This window comes from Ambystoma mexicanum, chromosome 6q (genome assembly GCF_040938575.1).
Source record: "Ambystoma mexicanum isolate Mex_15411 chromosome 6q, UKY_AmexF1_1, whole genome shotgun sequence".
Lineage (NCBI taxonomy): Eukaryota > Metazoa > Chordata > Amphibia > Caudata > Ambystomatidae > Ambystoma > Ambystoma mexicanum.
The window spans coordinates 1,075,222,290-1,075,242,744 of NC_090937.1; the positions used below are offsets into that span (position 1 = coordinate 1,075,222,290).

At 44.9% G+C, this 20,455-nt stretch overlaps 1 protein-coding gene across 3 annotated transcripts in view; it reads left to right on the plus strand.

Annotated features, from left to right (window-relative positions):
- Window positions 1–20,455, plus strand: part of AASDH (aminoadipate-semialdehyde dehydrogenase) — an 853,386-nt gene that overhangs the window by 727,765 nt on the left and 105,166 nt on the right. For 2 of the 3 annotated variants that reach the window (XM_069631617.1, XM_069631619.1), the window contains exon 13: window positions 8,841–8,966. The exons of the other annotated variant lie outside the window; for it this stretch is intronic. In XM_069631617.1, the coding sequence (XP_069487718.1) occupies window positions 8,841–8,966 (126 nt within the window). The remainder of the gene's footprint in view (window positions 1–8,840; window positions 8,967–20,455) is intronic. 3 annotated transcript variants of the gene reach the window in all.

Here is a 20,455-nt window from a genome sequence, read left to right on the forward strand (position 1 = left end):
ATGGCACCCCACTGTTCTCCCCACTAATCACCACCGATATTCACTTTCTGTAAACTCACCTTATGTTTGTAAATGATGAGCTCTCCATCCTGCGTGGAATGCAGGGGCGCGCAAATACCAGTTACTTCACTGGTTTGAGGGCATTGGAAGAGTTCCGGATGAATATTGACTCCGAGGTTCCAGGCGAGAACCCGTAAGTATAAAGTTCAAAGAGTTCAATATGTCCGATGTTCACTCTTGTACATTCCTTTCGTGTGTTGCAGCTGGGTCCAAGGGAAGATTGTCTTGTGGCAGCTGATGGTGTTCAGGTAAGAGTGTTTATTACCCAACACTGTCCGGCAAAAGATGCGTGTGTTTAAATTGCTGGTTTTTCTCTCCTTACAGGTGCGGCGTAAGAAGTTGTGGTTTGTTACAGAATAATGCCTCTGGTTGTTAATCAGGTACGTCTATGGTGGAGAGGTTGTATTTGTTGGCTCTCTCGGCTAACCTTATGTTTCTTTTGTCCCCTAGATGGTGGAATTCGGCGGAGAAAATGATGGAGGCTGCGCCGGATCGAAAAATGCTGTGAGGACTGGTGAGTATGGCACGGCGCTGCAGCTGGCGATGCGACGCGTGTAGAATAATGTCCTTTTCAAATTCGAAGACGTGATGGATCCGGAATTCAGGTAAGGATTGAAATAATATCTGTTTTCTAACCTTTCCTTCTTCTTTCTTCTAATGCTAGGAGCTCTGGATTCGAGACGGGCGTGGCTGAAGACTGGATGCTGACTGCAGGCACGGTGATCGTTACGCTGCTGGATGCAGAATAACACGAAACATGTGCTGCTGTTCGGGCGTGGTTTAAATAGCCTCCAAAGTAGTTCCAGGTAAGAAGTCCCTAGAACCACATCCGAGTAAAAAATAGTCCTTGTAGAAAAATAGTCCCATCCAGGCCTCACATTGGCTTGGATTCATTTGCAGCATGGTCTGCATGAGGTAAGTAAAGTCTGTGAGCCTGGCGCCTATGGCGCCAGAACTGATTTCTATTATGAGCCTGGCACCTAAGGCGCCAGGACTGAACCCAGACAGCCCCCAGCCAGGGCTGCTGGGGTTTTATTTAAATACCTGGATGCCTGCTCCCGGGACTGATGGGCTTTATCCGGATGCCCGGGGGTAGGCATCATGACACATGTACACACTTACCAAGGTGTAACCCCCATAGGTGTGTGTTCACCATTCGTTCATCAGCCAGGAATCCCATGACCTTGCTCATTTTTGCTCTTTAATAAATAATACACCCTTGTACGGAATCTTTTAGGCGGCACAATTGTTCACCAATTTTTCCACTTTGACTTCCAGCCTGTCCTTTTTGCTAGGCACAGCGTTTCTTTACTTTGCTATGATCATATGCTGTTGTGGAAGGGTTGCCGCTTGTGCTGCCTTGCTTTCCTTTCCAGTATGTTCTCTCACAGAAAAGAAAATGTGTTTGGTGTACATATATAGCAATATATATCACATAATGTACGCTTCACAGTACTGTGCGTACCAATGGGGTTAGTCGTGTAAGTCAATGTGCCATGAGAGGAATTTTCTTCCAGCCACTCTAAGGTGCATGCCATTGCTCCGTAATAAATGAAACATTATGCTTCTCTACTATTGTTTACTGCAGCACCTATGCAGTTAGCAGACAAACTTCAGTGTACTTACTACATTGTAGTGACGTTCTGGTCTTGGTACTTTTCCAGTCCGTACTCTCTGAAAACAAGTTGTTAAAGGGACATTTTGGTTAAGTTACGCTACTAAAAAACTATCGCCTTTACTGAAAACACTATGCTAAAGCAACGTTCTGGTTACAGTGCCCTACTAAAAACCTATGAAATTCCCTAACAAAAAACGTAGTTAAAGGGATGTTATGGTTAAGTTGCACTAGCAAACACCTATGAAATTCAATGGAAAAACGTTGTTACAGGGCTGTTATGGTTACAGGTAAAACAAAAAAACCAACATTCGCCGGTTATGGTAAGCTGCGCAACCATAACACTCTCCACCAGTGTGCACTGCAAGGGCTAACACCCATGACATCAAAGATGCCATCACAAATCTCATTAATGACATCACCAGGGTCCCTCATCCTCATGGATTGGATTATATCTGCTTGATTCACATGCTATCACTGACATTATGTACCTGTTATTCAAAAAGGTTTTATTATTAGAACATGATCCTGTGCATGAAGGCAGCTAGCTTGAGCTATTGTGAATACATTGATACCTCATGGATTGCATTATACTAGTACTAGCCTGATTTACAAGCTATATTCTTAATGTAAATGAGCAAATTCTCATGGTTGGATTGTAATGCAAATCATTGTGTGTTTTTTCATTTATGTATGACATCTATCAACAGTCCTATTAGGCTTCTGAAGTAGAGGGATTGCCTCGAAACGCATCAGCCTTTGACATCGGACTATGGGATGTGTTTTGCTTATTTATATATTCTTCCATGATTGAAGTGCCTTTGTTTTAGAAAAACTGTTCATATATACTTTTCATTGAATGGATACTTGGAAATAATGTATTGTTGAAAAATTATTTGTAATTATTCCAAACTAATGACTAACCGCCAATTGGGTGAATCTAGATAGTGTGCAGGGGACGGAGGATTCCCACTGTGGATCCTTTTCCTTAGCTCTAACATCACCCCGTAGAGTGAGCGAGTTGCAGGCACTTTCGTCCAGGCCACCCTTTACTATCTTCCACAAGGATAGGGTTGTTCTAAGGGTTAAACCTTCATTTTTGCCAAAAATCATTTCTGATTTCCACATAGGACAGATCATTGTTCTCCCTTCTTTCTATCCCCCACCTCATCCTGGCAAGGAGGAGGCAAGACTACATAGGTTAGACCCCCGTAGAGCATTAAGCTTTTCTATATCTAGAATTTCAAAACTATGCATTGATTACCAACTTTTCATTGGTTATTCGGGTCATAAACTGGGTCAGGCTGTCTCTAAGCAGACCATGTCCAGATGGATCATTCTGGCCATTTCAGAATGCTACAGGTTGGCAGGAAAAGAACCTGAAGAAGGTTTAAGGGCCCATTCCACCAAGGGCATGGTTACCACCAAAGCCCTGCAAATGGGCACACCAATTAAGAACATTTGTGAAGCGTCAACGTGGTCTCGTATCCACATAATCACAAAGCAGTATTGCCTGGAATCTTCCCTCGTCTGGATGGTACCTTTGGTAAGGCAGTCCTGTACTCAGTCCATGAAAATATATGAAATCAAATTCTACTCCCTCCTCCAAATCAAGTACTGCTGTGGGAGTCTGTCAAAAGATGAGGAATACGTGGGAGGACACAATCCATTTGAAGAACAAGTTACTTACCCCAGGTAACCTTCTTTCGACTGGATGTTCCTCCCACGTATTCCTCATTGCCCTCCCATGATATGATATGATAAGGCATTTGTAACGTGCCTATACACAGGTGTTTCAAGGCGCGACGAGGCAGGGAGGGGGGAACAAGGGGAAGACAGACAACGATCCTACTAGGCCAGATGTCATTCAGATCGCGCAAGTGCAGGGGGAGGGGGAGGTGAGAGGTGCATGGGGAAGGGGAGGGGGGCAGTGCAGTACAAGGTAAGTAGAATAAATAAATAAAAGGGCCAGCTGGTGGCAAGTGCAAGGTAAGTGCAGAACAAGTGCTGGGAAGGGGGGCTGTAGGGATACAGAGACAGTCCCACAGTGCAGGGGTTGCCAGGGAGGCAGTGCAAGTGGAGAGTGGCTGGGCCCAGGACCGAGGTCGGTGAGAGTGGCCCAGTTGCAGATTCAGTGCAGTTTCAGCAAAGAATTAGCAGGGGAGAGGGAGAGAGAAAGCAGAAGCAAAGAGGAAGGTTTTGAGGTGCTTCCGGAACCGGAGATGGTTCTCCTCAAGTTTCAGGGGGGCAGGAAGGCTGTTCCAGAGGGAGGCCCCTGCCGCGGAGAGAGATCTACCCCCAGCTCGTTGCTTCGAGAAGCGGCTGACCCTGAGGGAGTTGGAGACGGATGAGCGAAGGGCTCGGGAAGGAAGATATTTAGGAAGAGAGAGTTGAAGGTATTTAGGCCCCAGGCCCCAGAAGGCCTTGTGGACAATGCAGAGGGTTTTGAACTTTATCCTCGCAGCCACTGGGAGCCAGTGTAGAGATTTCAGTCCTGGAGAGATACGGTCCCTGGGCTTGAGGCCAAGGACAAGTCTCGCAGTTCTGTTCTGGATGAGTTGCAGAGGGCGGAGTGTGGAGGCAGGCAGATTAAGATAAAGGCTGTTACAGTAGTCCAGTTTTGAGAGAACCAGGGCTCGGGAGACAGCGAGCTTCTGGGGGAAGGAGAGGAAGGGAAGAATACCTCTGAGGAGGTGCAGCTGGTAGTGTGACTTCTTAGAGACGTCAGATATATGAGGAGAGAAGGAGAGTGTGGAGTCGAAGATAACCCCAAGGTTTTTTGCCTTGCAGGTAGGAGCAGGAAGAGGGCCAAGAGAGGCCGGCCAGAGAGCTGCAGGGAAGGAGGGAGTGGGTGTGCCGATGAGCAGAATCTCAGTCTTACTGGCATTAAGGCAGAGGTCATTGGCGGCACACCATTCCTGGATAGCAGACAGACAGTCAGAGATGAGGGAGGGAGAGGAGGAGGCCCAGGGTAGCCTGAAACTGAGCTGGGTATCGTCCGCATAGCACTGAAAGTTGGGGCAGAGAGCGGCTATGCGGTGGGCAAGGAGTGCCAGATACTGGTTGAACAGCCAGGGGGAGAGATTAGATCCCTGGGGGACACCACAAGTGGAGAAAAAGATGTCAGAGAGGAAGGACCCGAGTTGGGCCTGGGAGGGTCGATTGGAGAGGAAAGAGGTCAGCCACGCCAGAGCCTGACCAGTGATACCCAGGTTATCACGGAGACGGTTGAGCAGGATGGCATGGTTGACGGTGTCAAAGGCAGAAGAGAGATCGAGCAGAATGAGAACACACGGAGTGTTGGAGTCGAGGTTCAAAAGCAGGTCCTCACGGATGTTCAGGAGAGCAGTTTCCGTGCTTCTGGCAGCTCTGAAGCCAGATTGATGGTCATGAAGACTGTCAACAGATTCAGCATGGAGGTTAAGCTGGGAGATGGCCAGTTTCTCCAGGAGCTTGCCCAGGAAGGGAGTGATGGAGATTGGGCGATAGTTAGCCGGGCAGGAGGGGTCAGAAGAGGGTTTCTTAAGAAGAGGGTGCACAAGGGAGTGCTTAAGGGGGGATGGGAAAACTCCAGAGGCGAAGGAGTGGTTGCAAAAGTCAGCCAGGGCAGGGGCCAGGGAGTCAATGTGGTCCTTGATAGTTTTGGAGGAACAGGGGTGAACCTGTTTAGACGAGACTTTCATAGATCGGACTTGTCTGGAAACCTCGTCAGCAGAAAAAAGGGGAAAGGCAGAGAAGGAGGGAGGAGGGGTGGCTGCAGAAGGGCCCGAGGAAGAGCCGGACAGAGAGGGAGGGAGGTGGTAGGAGGAGAGTGAGGATAGGATGTCCTCAGTTTTGGAGATGAAGTGAGAGGCCAGTGCAGTGCAGAGGGCCTGGGAGGGGACAGGAGAGGTAGAGACTGCAGCAGGGTTGGCAAGCTCCTTGCAGATTTTAAATAGTTCGGCCGAGTTGTTAGATGCCGCAGAGATGCGGGCTTGGATATGGGCTCTCTTCTTGGTGAGAACGGAGAGACGGTATTGCCTTTGGAGCAGGCGGCAGGCCAGTTTGTCAGAGGATGAACATGAAGCATGCCATTTCCTCTCTGCCACCCTGCACTTGCGTTTTAGGGTGACAAGATCCGAGTCATACCAGGAGTTACATTTGGCTTTAGGCTTCAGGCGGATTCTCATGACAGGGGCAAGGATATCAAGAGTATCAGATATAGCAGAGTGGAGCATGGAGAGGGCTGTGTCTACTCCTCAGTAGAATTTTCAGTGCTTTTACAGCTTCTGTTCCATCAAGGCTGAGTATGGTCACTGCTGTGTTTTGCGGGTTTTTCTGCTATTAAAGGGAAACAACAGAACTGAAGCCAGCGGGCGCTGCACGTGCTATATATATGCTTTCGATGACATCATCCTCGACAGAGGCCTTCGAGGGACATCAAGTCGACCTCATCGACGCACAGCACCCACTGCCAAACTTTTTTTTCCAAAGCAGCAGAAGCTGGACAACGTGTTAAAAGATGAGGAATACGTGGGAGGAACATCCAGTCGAAAGACCGTTTCCAGGGGTAAGTAACTTGTTTTTCTCAAAATCCCCTTTCCAGAACCACCATATAATTTTATTCAACAGAGAAGTCAAAAACTCCAAAACTGTTGTACACTATTAATGAAATCTACCTTTCTAAACACTGGTGAGTGGCAATAACAAAACCTGAATACAGAAATGATGTAGGCTATAAAAGAGAAAAGTAGGTGCCCTTCATATTCTTATGAATTGTGTTTTAGAATGATGGGTTTCACCCCAGGAGATAAACATTCAGAGTTAAGTGATATGCCACTTTGATGCTAGATTGGAAAGCAGAGCCAGAGGCACATTTATATAGTATTCTTGCTTCGTGTCAAGTGATCATTGAAGAACTGATAAGCTATTGCTCAATCTTAAAATGATGTTCTAATGGGAATTAAGGCCTTTATCCTCCAAAGGAATACAATAAGGAGACCTTTTTTATGAGAATGGAGCTAGAAATAGCACCACTGCAGTATGAAGGGAGACAGAAGACTGTGTACGTGTAACCATAAAGAAACAAAAAGGAACCTAATTCTACAGCTTGTTTTTGGTTTAAGTCGTATGTCTACAATTGAATATAGAATGTGATTAGCCTCAGAAGTTTGCAAATGTGTTAGGTGAGGGCTGAATCATATGGGTATATTAAAGGCTTTTTTCTAATTAAAGACCTGCTGCCTTTTTCAAACATGGCAGCCTAAGGAGGCAAACCAAGAAAGTATGTTGGGTTGACGGCCATTTTTTGCTACAGGGGTCCTCTTTTTATTAGTTTGTGTGCTAGGTCTGTTCTAAAGTGAATAGTGTATTGAGTACCTGTGTTGTAGTTGTCTTATCAAGAGTTTGCTTGTGGATGTTGGTGTTAGTATATTTAACCTGAAATATTAGAGTAAGCATAGCAACCTATGGTGTAGTGTCATGGTAGATAACTAGTTAGTGAGGGTGCAGTAGATAGTGGACACACTCACTCTGTATGCACACACTTAGATCTTTGGGGATTTTGCTCCCCTGAGACACAGCTTAACAGTTCATCAAATGATTTCATTGGGAACCAGCCAAAACTAGGTAAAGATATGTAATTGCAAACCTCTTAAAATGTTATGGCAGAAACTGTCTGAGACTGTATTCAGGTTCTTCACGCATCCTCTTTAGGAGACACGGTCATCTAGATCAGCTAAACCCACATATTGATATAGCCCCGCCCCAATTCCTCCAACAGGGTTCTGATAAAATGTCTGTGTTGGATAAGCAACCTGATGAAATCTCAGGTGCTCCTGAAATATAATTTTTATGAAAGTATTCATTTTCTTGTGCTCCCTGTGACCAATGTGAAGGAGAAGGGGACATTAACACGCAGAGCTGTATCAAGGGCAGCTTTAATGCTTAAATTACCCTCAGGGCCTCATTATGCGATCGGTGATGTGGCCAAAAATAGTGGTTATGCAGTGGTAACACAGGTATCACTGCATTACTGCTGCATTATTTCATCGCCGAACTATGTGTTTGGCGGTAAGTTGAAGAAAAAACTTTCAGCAAAATGCTGGAGGTAATTCCACCACTTTACTGCCAAAAAACATCAATTTCTGCTGAATTACGGCTGGGGGTAATTCGACCGAAATCCCCATGGAGTCTTTTGGATTCCATAAATGGGGACTAACATTGCTATACCACCACTTGTAATCCAGCGGTAAATCCGTTTGGTGCTATCTCTGTGGATTTTGTCCCAAGATAGCACCAAACCTGTAATGAGGCCCTTAGACTTCTATCCATACTTTTGTTTTGTAGCACACAACCTGATCTTGTTCTCATACTCTGACTGAGAATCCCCTAGTTCAAATCTAACCAGGTTTCCCAATTCTCCTGGGCTGACACTTGTGCAGAGCAGGTTACTAGTGCTTCAGATATGTCAATGCAGCATGTCACAATAGTGCAAGACACCACATTTCTGTCTGTGTCGTTTCTCTGGATGCCCAACAGTTTGAAGATTGTTTTTCAATCGCTGTTTTTCCTTGTGCACCTTTGTTGTGCTTTTCCAGTGTATTGTGGTGTTAAAAACTTCCAATTATGATGTGTCCCTATTTTGCTAATATGCTTACCTTGCTGCTACATCTTTGCACCAGGTTAAGTTGAAATTTGGACTGACACACAGGGCTCCATTTCTTCAGCCATTTTTACTTTACTGTGTCGCTACTATAGTTCGTGCCTATTACTTAAACCATATATACCTGTGATTAGAAGTGAACACTAACTTAAAGCCACATTATAGGTTATTTGATAACCGTATAAGCTTTATCCAGCAAGGGAACCTATGGTGTAAAAAAGATGGAATAGTGGCCGTTGGATTATTTGTAAGCGATGCATTTTACCAGAGGAATATACCGTTGGATTAGGAAACTATTCACAGTTGAAGGATAATCACTGTGAAATTGTAAACTTTTCAACGCCAAGATCAGAGTTTGAATCCTGGCTTTGCATTTGACTGCATTGAATGATCCTCAGCAAGCCAGTTGTACCTCCTGGGCTTCATTTAGCGGCATTCTGTTGACGCTTCCACATATTGCTGCATTTGTGAATGCTGAGATGCTCTTTACAATTATGTATTCCTCTTTTTTTCTGTGGATAGCGCAAGACGTGTGTTTGGAAGCGACATTGTGGTGGCGGAGCTATCTTTTCTTCACCCTGTTTGAGTGTTCAACCACATCATCTTTATATTGCTACACTAGGGGGGAAATTATTGGCACTGAATCCTGTGAGTACATAATAACCATACCTTTGCTATTATAAAAGTGTTTTTATATTGAATCCCCCATTATAACATCTATTATATTGAAATATATGTTTTAATATCGATGTAATATGAACATTATTAACAGATGAAACTTTAGGTCTGGTGTCCTGCCAAATAGGCATTCTTTTTGTTAAAGACAATGATTCTGTGCCTATGCCTGGTGGTAAATGTACATTAGAAAATATATGTTTGCTAAAAATCATTTTTATTGTACGGGGTGTTAAGGTTACTACATATAAAAGTAAAGTCTGTAAGCATTGGAAATGCCAATATTAAAGTTATTAACAACACTCAATGTAAAAAACATGAACAAAGTCCATCACACTACAATTCAACTTTAACTCACATTCCAACCATACTATACAAAGTTCAGGTTAACTATAGCAATGATATATTCTACCTAGTGTTGTGAACTAGTGTTGTGATGGAATTTAAGGGTTGTATTGTACTGTAATGGACTTTATGTATGCTTTTGAGTGTTAGTAGTAACTTTAACATTGGTATTCACAGCATTTATAGACATGATATGTTATACAATGTATAGTAATCTTAACCCTTTATAGATGTTTCCAGCTAATTACTAGTCATGTTTTTTAAAAATGTTAGGTTAGGTTACGTATGGACACAATATCTGTTTGTTACAAAATCTGCATCTTACAAAATTAACTGGAGGCATTTGTATGGATTTTTGAAAGTAAAATAATATCGGGGTGCAGCTTGTCCTGATGAAGGCGACTCAACTGAGGAATGTCGCTGAAACCGGTTGACGCCAACACATAGGGATACCTCACAGATATTAGACATACCGTAAAGAAATGTCTTCTCCTAAAATTGGAAGAGACAGATGCCAAAATATAGGGATACCTCATACGTTTTTCAGCTAACCTCTAGTAATTTGCCTCCTTCTAAAAAATTGTAAGGGAGACAAAATAATCCTTTTTAACTTTTCCTGTTTTGAGGACACAGAGGAATGAACAATACAAATAATTATTTCCTTCTTGTTCTACACGATAGGCTTTTAGGAAAATGTTTTAAAACTAATTTCCGCACACTTAGCCATGTCTCTAGCATGGTCTGTTAACTACAGCTTGAGTCAAATACTATTGTAGAAATGGCTGAGGCCAAGTCCACTGTTCTAGATAGGTGGCACATAACCCTAACATTGGAGATACACACCCACTTTAGGGTATGATTAGGTTTTCTATACGGTTAGATATTTTCAGGGATAAATCATGTGATGCATGGACATTTGTAACACAGTAGATGCCTTCTCTGCATACTGTCACAGATGGCAAAGACCTTTCTAAGGGTTTTATACGTTTGTGGGCGCTAGATCACACATCCCTCCCTCTCACGTCTTGTACATCCCCTCCCTAGCCTAGTCTTCCTTAACCCTGAATTAGTGTAACCAATTGTTACACCCTCAGTATGCTAAATTCTAGAACTGGGCTGTGGTGGTACCCTAAAGGTCTTTGGCCTTATCTACCCAAGGCTCCCTCCCTCTGGGACTTCCTCATTCTCCCTCCACTGGCCTTGGGTTAGTGTTGTAACGGGGTAGGGATAGTGCCTTGCACTTACTTTGTTGGATTTGTCTACTTTAATCAAACCCACTGTCCCTTAGTCTTCAACTATGTTGCCATTTCTTGGTAACTTTTTATATATGCCAAGTACCTTACAGTACTGCGCATAGGGGTCCTTTTGTTTTATGGCCCTAGCCACCCTCTAAAGATGTTTTGGTGTTTGTACAAGTGTGCCTAGTACTGGTGGCAGCAGTTTCCTTTTAAAGTATTTTTAATTCGTTTTTATGGACCACACTGCGTTTACCGCGTTTGGCCCAAGACTGTGGCCAGTGCCAAAGATGGCTGTGCCACAACGTCTTTTTTTCTGTCCTTTGGCCATTTTGTCCCTTTGCCTTCCCCAGGTCGAGAGATATATTCCTTATTTGGGCATGCAGCATCCCGCGGAAACCACATCTGTCGCGGGCTCCTGCATGTCATGTGTGCTAGTGCCCAGGAAGAGGGTTGGGACTTTCTGTTCCCAGTCCACACTACTGGTGCCAGTATGTCTGGTAGGCCTGAATGACTGGAACCACCGTGGGCCACGATTGGCCCACACCTGGCATGCATGCATGCATGCAAGAGAGCAGATCTTCCATTGGCTGTCTGAGATTTGAGCGGAAAACAAATCTTGGATAAGAGAAGGGGCTCTGAATCCATTCCAGGTCGATGAACTGAAGTTCTCACCGAACTTCAGAAGGAGCCAAGTATCCTTAATGAGATAGCAGACTCGACAAACCGGCGATGACGTGCTTGGAAGATTTGGCACCCTGGCCCCACAGTTGTCCCGTTGGACCCCTGCTTTTGCATCGTACCAAGACGGCCTGTAAGGGCGCTTTTCCCCTTTTGAGCAGTGGGAACAACTACTCTCGGCACCTCATGCTTACCCTTGCAAAGAGCCCTTTCGGAAGTTCCTGGGCCATCCAGCGAACTGTCCAGCTTGAACCCAGGGTACTGCACAGGAACGCCACCATCCAGAGTTGAGACTCGAGACTTTGTGAATCACTTACTTGTGGTCCTGGGTCCTCGTCTGCCAAAACCTGTTATTCTAGCTCCACTGGATCATGATTTATGAGAGTGTGCCACACTGCAAGCTTTTACAGTCCCTGTGTCGCCCTGCTGTGTGACTGTCACTGTAAGTGCCTGCAGACCTGTGCCACTGTGTCCTGAGACGTGCTGCACCGGAATTACCCTTCTCCTTTCTTCGAGAGCTGAGAAAAGGCTTCTATTGTGCCATGGAAGATCGTCCCGTCCCGCAGACGCTGAGAACCGGTGCGTCTTGTAACTGCAGAGATGAAACCTAGTAGCGAAGTGAACAAGACTGGTAAAGTTTAATCCGGACTGTGTTGAGGGTCGGTGAGTACTTTCATCACTTACCAGTAGCCCGCTGGCACATCCATCTGTTTTTAAGCACGAGAATCCCTTTTCTCGAACTCTAAAAGTCGCTCTATCTGCAAGAGTAGACCCTCCTCAAGGAGTAGGATGTTATTCTTCATCACCTCAACCCCCTTCCTGAGCAGCTACAGCTCCCTGAAGAGAACCTGCTTTTCTCTTTTCGTACGACCGCATGTTAACACACTGCTCTACTTTGAGCGCAAGGCTCCTCACTTCTTAGGGCTGGACTACAGAAATTGGGGATTGACTACGAAGAACTGCCTAATGCGATATCTGTGTTGAACATAGCCCTTTCTATTGCAGGTTGTGGTTATTTTCTCCCCTTTCTTCAGCATTAGGGTAAACGCATTTTGTACATATGTTACATATTGAATAAGCGTGTGTGGTAACTGTTTTCATGATACTGTGGTTTTAATTGTGTTTTGTTATAAAGGTCTATAATAAATGTATTTTTGTTATACATTTGTCTGAGTAATCTGTGGAGTTTTTATGTGTGTGCTCATTGTGGGCTTCCGATTACTCTCACTCCTCCTGAGACTTAGACTTGACCGCCTGCCAAGCTACCGTAGATTGGTCTGGTTTGTCAAGAAGGTTCCCCTGTTCCACTAAACTAGGGTGGCCTCCTAAACATCTTAAGAAATTGGTGTACAGCGGTGGGATAAGATCGGAGGTACCAAGTGCTGCGCACTGGTGAAATACCCAGGTTGTACTTACCCAGAAAACACAGTGGCCTTAGCTTACACTTAACTGTGAACCACCTGCCTCACTTATGACATAGAAGCAATTGCAAACATAACTTTGAGTGCTTCCAAATCAGAAACGCTAAGAAAGATCTGTGCAGAAAGAGGCTTGTCTGCCTCTGGCACAAAAGCTGAGATTATCCAATACATCATGGAATGGCAAGAAAACCGGATCTCAGCTTGTCCCTCAGATGTCCGTGCCTAAGGTGCTCTGGCTGCTCCCAGTAACATTGCTGACAGGACTGTTGCTGCCGTCATTTAGACAGATGACGACAGGGATGATGTAGAGTCCCATGCTTCATTTGCTGGCTCTGAGGCTGAGGCCCTGCTGGAATTCAAGAGACAAGAGCTGCTGCTTAAGCAGAAGGAGCTTGAATTCTGCTTGGCTAAGCTAGAACTGGAGTAAGCAGAGCAACAGTAGGACAGTGATCACCTGTGGGAAGTTGCCAAATTACAAGCTGCCAATGGCTCTTCTAGAGGATCTGGTAATGGGTCTAGCTCCTCCTCTCATCCAAGGTTCACAAAAGCTCTGCTTAGTATGTATGATGACAAGAATGATATCATGGATTGGTTGACTGCATTTGAGTATGCATGTAAAGTGCAAGAAGTTGTTGATGCTGATAAGATTGCATGGTTGCTCAGTCGACTACCGCATTGTGGTTGCAGTGCCATTATGGAAATGTAAAAGGCCAACAGAAAAGACGTTGCGAAATTGAAGCAAACTCTGGTCTTAAAGTTTGGGAATACTCTTGCCCAATACTTGAAACGATTCAGAGATTACAAAAAGAAAGAAGATAATACTTGGGTCTCATATGTAACTAATTTCTTGAAATACTTGACTGGCTGGGTGGAAGGCTACAGGGTCACCACCTTTGGGGGTATGATTTGTTTAGTCATGCTTGAACATATATATGCTTCTTGTTCCCCTGCACTTAAGCAGCACTTAGCTGATTCTAAGGAGATAAATCCAAAGAAATTAGCCATTGCAGCAGATTTATGGGTGTCACACAATGTCCCATGAGGGCAAGTCTGCTCCTGGTAAGCAGGAGGAGCGGAAAAAGCACAAAGATAAGGAGGGTGAGGGATATGATAAAACGTCCTCCCATAAGCGCCACAAAAAGCATAACACAAGGGTAAGTCACTTGAGAATGTTCAGAATAGTGGGACCCATCCTCCCAAGCATAGCTCGGGTTACAGTAAGCCTTCCTATGTCCCAAGAACCAGTGTATCTTGTGTGGCTTGTAGAGCAAGTGACCACGTGAAGGGGGACCCCAGATGTAAGGTCAAAACCTTGGGGGTCCACTCTGTGAGTCTGGCCTTCCCCTCTTATGAGGAGAAAGGAATTATCACAGGGGCATCCTTCTCTTCAGACTCCTTCCCCAGTGGAGAGTCTGAAGTAGTCTTAGTATCCCTGGGTTCCTGGGAGCCTAGAGTCTCAGAAGTTTATGCTAGTATTCCTGATAATACCAAGCACTACTTTAGACAGTGGGCCTCATTACGGGTCAGGCGGTAGCCGTGCCGGTAAAACAGCAGGTAGCCACCGGACCCTTAATGAATTACCGGCGCCTGACTTCCCGGTGCCACTGGGCTATTCCAAGCCCGGTGGCCGGGAAGCCAGGCGCTGGTAATGTTGTAAGTCCCCATTCCCATGGAGTCCAATAGGACTCCATGGGAATGGGGACACGGGAGCAACGGCACCATTAACAACGGTGCTGGTGCTCCTGTGAGAACTCTGTGAGCGGGTGCCATCAAGCCCGTCAGGACTGACCATGGCGGGTGGGACGACACCCACCCGCAGAGTTCTACTGTGCCGTTTCAGTAACAACGGTGCCGGTAGGCTTACCGGCTCCATTGTTACCGGACCAGCACAGTCATAATGAGGCCCAGTATGCTGATCAATGGAGTTGACACTCCTGCCCTTAGGGATAGTGGGGCCAGCAGAACTGTGGTGGATTTAACATTGGTAAACCAAGAACAGCTTGCCGGAACTCCCTTGATGCCCACCCAGTTAGCTGATGGCCCCCCTCTCAAGTTCCCAGTAATGCCTGTAAATCTAACCATTAATGGTACAGTAGTAAGGATACCTGTGCGTGTTTAGAGGCAAGTCCCTGGAAAGGTTCTGCTGGTAAATGACCTCAAAGACCTGCATCTTGTGGGGCATACAGCAGAAAGACCATGCACACGGTCACAATCAAAGGCTGCCCTGGCCAAGTCCAAGTCCAAGGCTGAGCCAAAGCCACAGGGGAAACCCAAGGTTAAGGGAGTCGAGGCTCAGAAGTGGGAAAGAAAATAATCCCCCTAACTCACCTACCACTGAGGTGGAGGTAGTTGGCCAAGCAGCTGACCCTGATGAGGAATAGTTGCTGCCTGAAATTCTCAACCCACATGACCATCCTGAACTCCAAAGTTTATTGGTTGAACGTGGCCCTTATAGGGAATAGTTTACTAAGGGCCAACGTGAGTGCCCATCTCTAGAAGGCCTAAGCAGCCAGGCCTGCTCCCAGCATGAGGGTTGTGTACTTCCTGGGAAACCTAGGATATATTGAATAGGTGGGCTCCTGTACAGTGCGTCCACAGAGTCTACTGACAGTGACCTTAGGAGGTGTGTGGTCCCCCTTCAAGTAAGACCCTTCATCCGACAACTGGCGTATGAAGTTCCTCTAGCTGGTCACCTTGGGATCAAAAGAACCAAGCAGAGGCTAACAATGCATTTCTACTGCCCAAAGATCAATGGGGTCTAGGTAGAAGGCCATTGTTGGAGTTGAGCCACTTGCCAGATTTCTGGTAAGAGTGGCTCAACATTCCAGGCTCCATAGGTGCCACTGTCTGTGGTGGGGGTGCACTTTGACAGGGTAGCGATTGACATTGTTCGTCTCTTTGACCCTCAGACATCCTCGGGTTGTCTTGGTGCTGGTTGACCATGCCAGCAGATATCCCAAAGCCATCCCATTGAAGACTGTGACTGCCAAGTCAGTTGCAAAAGCAATACTAGTAATTTTTACTAGGGTTGGCATCCCTAAAGAAGTTGTTTCAGACAGAGGCAGCAACTTTGTCCAGGTACATGCAAACCATGTGGAAAGAGTGTAGGGTCACTTCTAAGTTTTCATCAGCTTATCCACAAATTAATGGCTTAGTTGAGCGGTTTAATAGAACTCTCAATAGTATGATTGAGGCTCTGGAAGAACCTCAAAGGAGAAAGTGGGATCTCCTGTTGCCATGCTTACTATTTGACTACAGAGAGGTTCCTCAGGAGGGTGTTCGTTTCAGCCCATTTGAGCCTCTATTTGGTCACCTTGTGAGGGGACCACTGGCCGTAGTCAAGGAAGGGTGGGAGCTCCCTACTCCTTCCATCACTACCAATGTAGTAGACTATGTGCTGGGGTTCAGGAAGAGAATGGTCCTTCTGATGGCTCAGGCCAGTGATAAGTTGAAGGCAGGTCAGGCTCTGGTGAAGCATTAGTATGATCTGAAGGCTTCACTTATTCACTTCACTTCAGGCCAATAAGTCCTGATTATGAACCCTATACAGTTTAGAGCCCTCAAGGACAAGTGGTCAGGCCTTTACGCAGTTTTGGAGCAGCTGGACGAGGTAAACTATTTAGTGGACCTTAAGAGACCTGGTCAGGCTCCCAAAGTGTTTCACATAAATAGGCTGAAAGTTTTCATCCCTAGGGTTGAAATAGCAGCACTACATTTGGCATCAGACAGAGAAGAAGAGGAATCTGAACCTCTGTCTGACTTGTTCCAAGGTAGCCCTTCAGACGGTTCCATTGAGAGTGTCAAAGTGGCCCCTCACCAGACTCCTACCCAGCAAGAGGAAGTAAGAACTTTGCTTAGGCAGTTCTTCCCCTTGTTCTCACTGACTCCTACTTTGACACCATGGTGCAAACACGAAATTGACACAGGGGACAGTGTACCTACCAAAAGTAGAGGGTACAGGATGTCAGACAAGGTGAGATTCTACATCAAGACGGAGGTCAACAAGATGTTAGATCTTGGGATGATTGAACCCTCTAGTAGTCCATGGTCCAGTCCTGTGGTTCAGGTGCCATAGGCAGGTACCTCTGAACGGAGGTTCTTTGTGGACTAGAGGGCTCTGAATGCTGTCACCAGGACAGATGCCCACCCCTTGCTTAGAACTGATGAGCTGGTGGATACCCTGGGTGGCTCCAAGTACTTCAGCACATTTGACCTCAGTGCAGGGGATTGGCAAATAGCCCTAGCAGAACATTGAAAGGAGAAGACAGCATTCTCAACCCCAGAGGGTCTTTACCAGTTCAGGGTAATGCCCTTTGGATTAAAGAATGCACCTGCTGCTTTTCAAAGGCTTATGAATTGTGTCCTAAATGGGTTGGATGGATTCTGCTTAGCATATCTGGATGATATAGCAGTCTTCAGTGCCACCTGGGAAGAACATGTGAAACACCTGGGAATAGTATTACAGGCTCTTCGAAGGCCCCCATGACCATAAATACCAGTAAGTGCTAGATTGGACAAGAATCTGTAGTCTACCTTGGACATGAAGTAGGTGGAGGGGAGGATTCAGCCTCTACCCAGTAAAGTACAAACAGTATAAAACTGTCCTACCCCCACTACACAAACTCAGGTTAGAGCCTTCTTGGGTCTCAGTGGGTACTATCGAAACTTCATGGCAGACTATGGCACCATAGCTACCCCTCTGACTGTTCTCAAAACTTCAAAGAAACCCCAGAGGTTCTCTTGGTCTGAAGAGTGTGTGAAGGCCTTCATTTACTTAAAGTCCCTGTGCCAGGCCCCTGTCCTCATGGCCCCTGACTACAAACATGCTTTTATTGTGCAGACGGATGCCTCTGACACTGGGATAGGTGCTGTACTATCGCAGGTAGATGAGAAAGGCAAGGAACACCCGATTGGTTGTATTAGTCACCAATTTAAGGATAGAGAGCTCAGGTGGTCCACTATACAGAAAGAATGTTTCTCTGCCTTGTGGCCCTAAGGAAGCGGTGGCCCTACCTATATTGGAGCCACTTCTCTATGCAAACTGACCATAAGCCCTTAAAGTGGCTAATGAACATGACGGGAGAGAATCCAAAGTTGCTCAGGAGGTCCATAAGCATGCAAAGGTTTGACTTCACCATTGAGCACAGGCCAGGTGTCCAACATAACAATGCTGATGGGTTGCCCAGAATGTTTGGTCAACCTGAACATGAGGCTCATCCATGGGGTGGATTAATTCCTCCTATCCTTAGGTCTAAGAGGGGCGAGTGTTAGGAAAGATTTCCCATAGGTGCAATTTTCCCTCCATTTGTGAAACCCCCATATGTTTTTCTTTCTAAATCTTCCTGCTTCTACTCTCTGCCCTCTGCAACTCATTCAGAACAGGACTGCGAAACTTGTCCTTGGCTTCAAGCCCAGGGATCGTATCTCTCCAGGACTGACATCTCTGCACTGGCTCCCAGTGGCTGTGAGGATTAAGTTGAAAACCCTCTGCCTTGTCCACAAGGCCTTCTGGGGTCTGGGGCCTCAATACCTTCAACTCTCTCTTCCTAAATATCTTCCTTCTCGAGCTCTTCGCTCATCCACCTACAACTCCCTCAGGGTCAGTCGCTTCTCCAGGCAACGAGTTGGTGGTAGATCTCTTTCTTCGTCTGGGGCATCCCTCTGGAACAGCCTCCCTGAAACTTGAGGAGAACCATCTCCGGTTCCGGAAACACCTCAAAACCTTCCTCTTTTCTTCTGCTGTCTCTCCTCCTCTTCCCTGCTGAACTCCTGGCTGAACTGCACCGGCTGAAACTGCACCTGGCCACCCTCTGTTGGCTGGCCCAGGTTCCTTCCAGTTGACGGTAGGAAAGCGGAAAAAGTCAACAGTTGCTCCCTCTTAATGAAACTTCATACATTTTCACAATTATATAAATTTTATTAAAGGTTTCAAGATAAGAATCTCATAAAATTGAGAAGCGCTATTCATATTAAATATGTCATCAAACACTCTAAGAATATACACAAATATAGTAATGACAAAACACATACAAAATTCTAAAAATAGAGATAGAAATGTAAAAATACATCAATAAGTAATTAAACCTCAGAAGTAAATCCTATTAGGTCAGGTTTCTGATCCTTCTAGATCGCTAAATACTTTTAAACAGTCTGGTATAGCTCCTAGATGCAAACTCAACATGTTTCTGTCTTCTTGGCAGTGATGGGACTTTCTTCAGGAGTAGTCATTAATGGTATTAGAGTTTATATACAACGCGTGTAAAATCTTCTTTTAATGAAGGTTCATTCCATATACACGGAGTAACTGTTGACAAAAACCGAAAAACAAGAATCAGCACTGTGGCACATATTCTTGGGACACAAAGGTGTCTGGAGACATTCATGGTTAATTAATTTACCTGAACTCCCTAGTGTAGTTGATCCCTTGGCGGAGGAAAAAAGTCCACAGTAGTTGGACAATTTTATAATAGGAAGTTAATTTGCTTCCACAAACTCCTACAATTGAATTAATAATGTACAGGGATCATTAGATTGGCCTTTCAATCATAGTACAGGAGTGCATACATGTCTTGCACAACACATTTACATGGTTAACATAGTTGGAACTTTTCATAGATGGAAAAATATATTTTGATTTTATTTGTATTCAAATTTAAAAACAAATAAAAGAAAACACCATTGTGTTGGAAACACCTATTTGATCTATGCACCTGGAACCTGAATTAATAATGTGGACATTCTAATTGTTTTTATGTGTAAATTATGTGCTCTCAAAAATCTAGCCTTGTGTGTACTCCAAAGAAAGAGACAATGAGTGGGAGTATAACAACATGTTGAGAGCGTTATTTATATTCTTAAATGTTTTAGTACATTACACTTGGATCAACCAGACACACCTCACGGAGGGCAAATAAATTGTCTGAACTTGTGACGTGCAGTCCCACGTGAACTGTCCGTTTGACAAAAGTGTGCAGTTGGGGGTATGGATTCCCGAAACTGCAAATTTGTAACTTTTTTGTGTCAAAATCAAGACTGTGATAGATGCAATCATTGCTAATATCTTGCCTGAAAGTCACCTCATTGAATATAGGAACGGGGTGAGTTTTTCCTTCATCTATCCCCTTCAGTTAGTCGGTGCAACAGCACTTTCTAGGGCGAGGAGCATCATGAAGGGTCAGGATATTGTTTTCTGATTAAGGAGAGTGTTAGGGCCATGCATTGATGGCGCAAAAAAAGAAATTAGCTTGTGAGAAGCTTCCCTTCCGATTTCTGTTGTGTGTGTTACAAATATTTTTGGGTAACAGAAAGGATATAATACCCTGTTTTGGAGGTAACTTTTATATAAGAAACTCCCTGTGTTATGTATGTGTTTATTACACGGGCATGTAATCATGTATACTACATATTCTGAATTACAATTGGTCATTTGTATTTGTTGCCATAATTTAGGTAAACCAATGTTCACTTCTTTAGTCTTCTGAGTCAGTTTACATACTGTGCAGCTTCCACATGGATAATGTCCAACAATGGGCATAAGTCCCCATGACTTTGTCAGACTGGTCATGGTAGGTATTTTTTCTTTTAGTTTGCTACTGCTTACCCGATTGCCAATGGTAGTAGATTTTTTATATGCAAACATAGGTACGGGTACTTCAGAGTTAGTCTGTAAACACCTTCCAGTGTTTTTGACAATTTGGCAAATTTTCAAGCTTAAGTTGGTAAATGTGTTGACACACACTAAGCGGTCCCCTAGGGGTTGTTTAATTTTGTCTTCCAGGAG